The 6,533-nt window shown below is 59.3% G+C and overlaps 1 protein-coding gene across 1 annotated transcript in view; it reads right to left on the bottom strand.

The window, feature by feature from the left end:
- Positions 1–6,533, bottom strand: part of CACNA1I (calcium voltage-gated channel subunit alpha1 I) — a 104,983-nt gene that overhangs the window by 505 nt on the left and 97,945 nt on the right. The window contains exons 31-34 of the mRNA XM_021715980.1: positions 6,199–6,345; positions 5,064–5,186; positions 3,353–3,518; positions 1,089–1,285 (exon numbers count right to left, since the gene is read on the bottom strand). Coding sequence (XP_021571655.1) covers positions 1,089–1,285; positions 3,353–3,518; positions 5,064–5,186; positions 6,199–6,345 — 633 coding nt within the window. The remainder of the gene's footprint in view (positions 1–1,088; positions 1,286–3,352; positions 3,519–5,063; positions 5,187–6,198; positions 6,346–6,533) is intronic.

Here is a 6,533-nt window from a genome sequence, read left to right as displayed (position 1 = left end):
CCCGTGTCCCCCGGCCCATCCCAGTGACAGGCCACTGTCTTTCCCTGAAAGTGCATGCAACCCCCCATCTCCCCGGGCTCATTCAGAACGGGCTTCTCCCCTGTCTGGTCCCACTCTCATGCTGGTCACTGCAGCAGCCTCTTACTGGCCCACCTGGCCCCCAATTCTCAGGGGACAGCTGGTGTCACCCTTCTGAAGCCCAGGTCAGCCCCTGGCCTGCCCTTCACAGAAGGCCCTGGCCCATGCAGGCTGCGCCCTCGGGCCCCACCCGCACCCTCACCTGCCTTCCCGTCCCTGTTCCTGCAACCCCTCCACCATATGGCCCTGACTCGGGGGCTCCACCTGACGGCTCCCACTCTTTCCTTAGGAAGGCCTCTCAGCCCCCTCTCTGGGGATGCTCTCCCTGGCGTGTCCACTGTGGAGTAGACTCGACTTTCTTGGCATTTATTTTGGTTCTCGCCTCTCCTCCTGCACCCCCGCAGCACACACTCCAAACGCCCAATGGTGAGCCAGGAGGCAAGGAGTCTGTCCCGCCTCCTGGAACACACAGCTTGGTGTTTCGCGGGTCCACAAACCCAGTCACTGAGGGAATAAATGATCAGGAGTGTGTCTGGGTGAGCCCAGCCTCCACTGCGCTCTGGGAGCCTGGGCGACCCACCCCCCGCCAGCAGAAGGTCCACGGCAGGGGACCTGCACACCAAGACCTCCCATCCCACAGATCCACCCTTCCACCTCCATTCCTAGTAATCAGCCCCTACCCACCCCCGCCCAAAGCACCCAAGGCGTCTTCCCCAACTCTCGGCACCCCCGTCACCCTGCAAAGCCTCCCTCAAGCTAGAGCCCACAGACCCTTGTCAGGCTCCCCACTAGCTGGGTCCTACCCTCACTCTGCAGACCCTGCCCATTCCATCGGCCCCTGGAGCCACCTCCTCCCCCAAGTCTTGGCGTCACCCCACCCCCAGTGTTCTCAACCCTCCCTCATGCTGGTGCCCTGTTGCCTTTGGTGGGGCCCTTTCCCCTCCAGCTCTTGGACTTGCAGGCCAGGCCCAGATGTCCCCCCGGCCTCCCTCCAACGACAGCGCCCGTACCTGCCGGAAGAGGGTGCAGTTGACCCTCGGTGAACGCAGGGATGCCCAGGAGCCCTGCAGGGCAATCTTGGGGAGGGTGCCAGTGCCCATGCCCTTCTCCTGCCCTTTCTGGCTCGCAGACACAGCAGGGTGGAAGAACTCGGCAGGCATGGGTAGGAGTGGACTGGAGGCATCCGGGGAGAAGGGGCTCGGGGGCTCTGCTGGGGAGGGAGGAGATGGAGCTGTGGGGCTGGTCAGACCAACAGGCAGCCCTGGAGAGCGGACCCTGAGAACCGGTCTCTCTGGGCCGGGGGAAGGGACCCCCTAACACACCGAGACTGTGGGCAAGTCCCCCTCTCTGTGCCTCGATTTCTCCATCGTGAAAACAAGAGAGAAATACGGAGCCAGCCCGTGTGATTCCCGGGAGGATGGGCACCAGACAAAGGCACAGCTTTTGGAGCCAAGCAGACCCAGGTTCGAGCCCTGACCCCTTCCTTGGGTTCTTCCTCTGTAAAGGGGACAAGGATGCTACTTCACAGGGTAGAAGAAACAGGCAGAGAACTCCCAGCCCAGGCACCCTTGCAGGGGCCCCTCTGAGACAGAAGGTTGGGTGGGCATCTCAGCCCGGGAGCTGAAACTGCACTGGACGGGCAGAACTGACTGACTGGCCAGATCAGTGTGGCCTGGTCTGAGGGGTGAGGACAGGGACTTGGGGAGGTCTTGTGTACATGTGTTGGGGGAGCAGCAGCCTCAGGCCATGGTCCCCTCAGCACCTTGCAGGATGAGGATGGGATAAAAAATTTGGGAATATGGACGTATATACCCAAGATGGCGGGACAGCCCAAATGGCCCCAGACGGGATTCCTGTTCTTCACTCTCATGTCATGTGATGAAAATGTAAAGATGAGACTTCACTCAACCAGAATGGCTCTCAGGGGCCAGCTGCAGTGGCTCACGCCTGAAATCCCAGCAGGAGGACTGCTTGAGACCAGTCTGGGTAACATAGCGAGACCCTGTCTCTACTAAAAAAAATTTTTTTTTAAAATAGCTGGGCGTGGTGGCACATGTCTGTGGTCCCAGCTACTTGAGAGGTTGGAGCAGAAAGACTGCCTGAGCCCAGGGGGTTGAGGCTGCAGGGAGCTGTGATCATGCCACTGCACTCCAGCCTGAGTGTCAGAGTGAGACCCCAACTTGAAAGAAAAAGAAAGGGAGGGGAGGGGAGGGGAGGGAAAGAAGAAATAAATAGCTCTTGGGTCAGACCCTGAGCCCCGACTTTTGGTGCAGGAAGTCTAGGGTCACAGCACCTCAGCCCTCATGTCCAGCTGAGAGGCTGTTGGCTTTACGGAGGGTCCGTGGAAAAGTCCTAGGAGCTGCCCAATACTGGCATCCCAGAAGGGTTCTTTGGGTGGGATCAGGGATTTGGGGGGGTCCCCCTTCTGCTGGGCTCATCTCTGTGCCATTCTCCTCAGCCGGTGCTGTGAGGCCAGATTCCAGCCACCTTTCAAAGGTGAGCCCAGGCGATCGCAGGACAAATCAGTCCCCTGCTCTCTTGCCCAGAGAGAGCCCAGGATGGGCCCAGGGCACAAACAGGACCGAAGGATGAGTGTCAGGACATTTTACAAGAGGGTGGCTAAAGGCACTGGGCTTTCTTCGGCTTAACATCATTCTGTGTGAGAATCTGCGGGACAGACACCTCTCAAATTCAGCTCTAGAAAAACACATCAGTAATCTGGCACATTTCCTTTTGCTTGATAATGAGAGCTGTGTGGACCCAGGTTACCCTTTCGACCAGAGCTCTTAGGAAGCTCAGCAGGAAGCATCTCTTGCTTAGGTGTCTGTTATAATGACCTCATCTCTTTGTATTATTTAGCTCTTGACATTTTTTTTTTTTTAGTTGGAGTCTCACTCTTTGTCGCCCAGGTTGGAGTGCAGTGGCACGCTCACAGCCACCGCAGCCTCGACCTGCTGGGCTCAGGTGATCCTTCCGCCTCTGCCTTCGAAGTAGCTGGAACTACAGATGTGCACCACCACACCCGGTTAGTTTTGTGTGTGCCGTGATTTACTATAGAGACAGGGTCTCACCAAGATGCCCAGGCTGTGGTTCTTGATCTTTTCTCATTGTTATATCAGGCCTGAGGGTCTGTCTCCCTTTCATTACCAGATACCCATCTGGATCTTTCTGGACTAAATATAATAAAAAGGACTAAAGAAAAAACTCAACCACCACCCTCTCAAGTGGATGCCCAAGATCAGGGCTGTGGGGGACAGGTGGGGCTCTCCCTCACCTTGGCTGCTCTCATGTTTCAGCCAGGACTGGACGGGGTTGAACGGAATATCCTCCATCTCACACAGGAAGCTCTCTGGACCCGAGGAGACAGCGGCAGAGGGCAAGGGGAAGAAGCATTCGCCCAGGTCCCCAACACGCATGGGCTCAGGCGGGCCCGACTCACCCTGCAGAGGAAGGGAGATAGGATGGGGCCGGACAGAGGAGGCAGGGACGAGGTGAGCCCACCACAGCTGCCTTTATGCCCTGTTCCACAGCCCCGTGCCTGGGCTGCCCTCACTGCTGGAATGCTCTTCCTCTCGCCTTCTCCACCTGACTATCTTCCAAAATCAGGTGAAAAGATCCCACCTCCAGGAAGCCCTCTCGGATGACCCAAGTAGTTCGCCATTTCCACGAGTACAGACTTTGGCCCAGCACAGAAGGTACGTCAAGGCTGGCAAAAGTGTCAGAAGGACAGGCTGAGAGGCCACACGTGCTTCCCTGTGAGTGTGACCTTGGGTGGGTTCCTTCCCTTGGCTGAGCCTCGGTTTCCACATCTATAAATGAGGAGAGTAACACCTCCTTCCTAGCTACTGCACTAAGGTCTTGCCTGCAGAGCACTCGTCCTTGGCATTCCTCAGCCCTGCTGCCCAAGTTGCCCCTGCCTGGCAGACTCCCGAGAGCTGCCCTGATGCCCTCAAGGCAGATGGACCCACACCCTGGCCTCCTATGGTCTGCTGAGCCTGGCATGAAACGCGGTCTCAGTTAACCAGATTGCACCCTGCCTAAGCCCAACAGGGTCCCAGAAACAGGGTCCTAAGCCCAACAGAGTCCCGAGGAGGGGGAGCAGTGGGGTGTGGGGGTGCAGGAGTCTATCAGCTGTCAGGAAGGGGTGGAAAGGTCCTCCCACCAGCCTTCCCTGAGCTGATGGAGGACCAATTGGGGACCAGAGGTGCCAAACCCAGGCTGCCTGGGGGTCCAGGGGATGGAGGCTCTCTTCAAGCAGGGCCATGAGGTCCCCACCTCGGGCCAGGGTCTCCCCCTCCCACATCCACAGCTGTTCCTTACATCTCCAGCCCCACCCCTAGCAGGTATGAACACCTTGGTCTTGAAGTCACAGGCCAGTCACAGAATCAACACAGGGGCCCTTCCTGCCCTCCAGACCTTTTCAGGCTGACCACGGTGGGGGTAGGGGGAGAGGGCAGACGTTGGGGACCAGCCCCAGGGTGGCGTCCCTGCTGTGTCATTCCTGGCTGCGTGGTATGGGGAGGTCACCTCACTCCTCTGGCACACAGTTCCTCGCACACAGAGCGTGGACAGATCATCCCTAATGAACCGAGCTATAGGGCACACAGACCCATGCAGGCAGAGTGTCTGATGCACAGTAAGTGCTTGTGCCCGGTACAACTTCCCCCCTTCAGCCTCAAAGCCTCTCTGTGAGGTTGGCCTGCCACGGATGAGCCCCAGTGAATGGATAAAAAATACCCAAAGCAACAGGAAGCAACGGAGGCCACTGAGTGCTATGGTTGGAGCCCTGGCCAGGCTCACTCACTGTGTATCCTCAGGCAAGTCACTCCACCTCTCTGAGCCCTACCAACAGGAGAGGAAGGCCTGGCACACAGTGAGTGCCACTTAAATGGTGGGCTGGGAAGAAGCAGGATCCTGGCCAGGCAGGCAGAGGTCAGGCCTCAAGGATAGACCCTCCTGCCCAGGAGGCCCTTGGGGATGCTCACTTTGCTGTCTCTGGGGCCAGGTGGGCAGGCCGTGGGGTCCTCGAGACTCAGGTCGTCACCTAGCAGGATGGATGAGGACCTGTCTGAGTTCAGGGAGAAGGCCTCCGTCTCGGCCAGCTGTACCTGCAGAGAGAGGCGGTGGCCTCCAGTCACCCTTGGGGCTAGAAGGGGACAGGCCTGGGTCCCTGAGCCCTCAGCCACAGGTCTAATCCTCCAAAAAGATGCAGAGTGGTGGTCAGAAAGGTCCAGAGACCTACTGGGGATGGGTGATATGCCCAGCCTGTGCAGGGGGCCCAGCCTGGGTGATACGTGATGGTGAGTGACACAGTGGCCACATCTGAGGAAGCCAGGCCTGAGTGGCCCATCTTGCTGTCTGGGACCGATGGCAGGTGAGTGGCCATGAGCTGTGATCTCCATAGCCAGCTGCCTCCTCCCGGACCAAGTGCCTGTCAAGGCTGGGCTGGGTCTGACTCCTATGGCCCTGTGTAGACAGCCTGCACAGCGTGTCACAGGCAGGGAAAATTTCAGGGCCCAGAGACCCTGGAGAATCTGCAGCCTCCGCAGGTGCAGGGTGCGGGGCAGCCCAGACCTGCTGAAGGCTCACCCGACCTGGCAGCCACCTGAGCTGGGGCCAGTCTGGGGCTGGGATGTCCTGGGAAGAGTTCAGGTGCCCACACTGCTGGGGAGAGGGAGGGGCATTAGAGACAGGCTGGGGGGCACAGCCTGGGGACTCCCAAGCAGGCTGGGGCCGAGGCCCAAGCTGGAGGCCAGGGAAGCAGCACCTGAAGGAAGCTTGGGGGCATCCAGGGCTTGAGCTCCCGGATGATGGCCCTGGGCAAGAGCAGGTTGGGACAGTCCCTTCATGTCACAGAAAGGACTAGCAGCACTGGGCCACATGCAGGCTTCTTGCCTGGCTTCAGCAGCACGCAAGGCAGGCAGCTGCCCTTTCTGAGTGCCTACTGTGTACAGCACAGTGCTGCGGCCATGTCACAGGCCTCCATCCTGCACAGACGAACAAGCCCAGGTGTGGGAGATGACCTGCCCTGGTCACAGGGCCAGCGTGTGTCCAGGTTGGCCCAGAGCCAGGGTCCGCCCTCGGGCTGACCCCCTACCAGGCTTCGAGGCCCCAGGTTACCTCTTGCTTATCGTGGTGACACCTCTCGCAGCCGGCGGGCGAGGAGTAGTGGTGGAAGATGGAGCCGGACAGGTTGTCGATGATGGTCAGCTCCCCCTCCAAGGAGTCCTTGATGATTAAAGAGACGCTGTCCAGCCACAGGTTCTCCTAGGCGTACGGGGACGGGGTGGGGACAGGTGGGATTACCGGCTGGGTTCTGGGACTGTGGGGTGGGCAACTCACAGCTGCCCTCCCGGTTCTCTGCACCTGGGACCGACCCCCTCGTCACAGGGTCGCCCCTGCCAGGAAGCAGAGCAGGGTGGGGCCCAGAAAAATGGCGGTCTCCATCCTGGGCC

The sequence above is a fragment of the Carlito syrichta genome, unplaced genomic scaffold (genome assembly GCF_000164805.1).
Source record: "Carlito syrichta isolate Samal-C Ts95f unplaced genomic scaffold, Tarsius_syrichta-2.0.1 Scaffold308101, whole genome shotgun sequence".
Lineage (NCBI taxonomy): Eukaryota > Metazoa > Chordata > Mammalia > Primates > Tarsiidae > Carlito > Carlito syrichta.
This window is presented reverse-complemented; position numbering and strand designations above follow the sequence as displayed.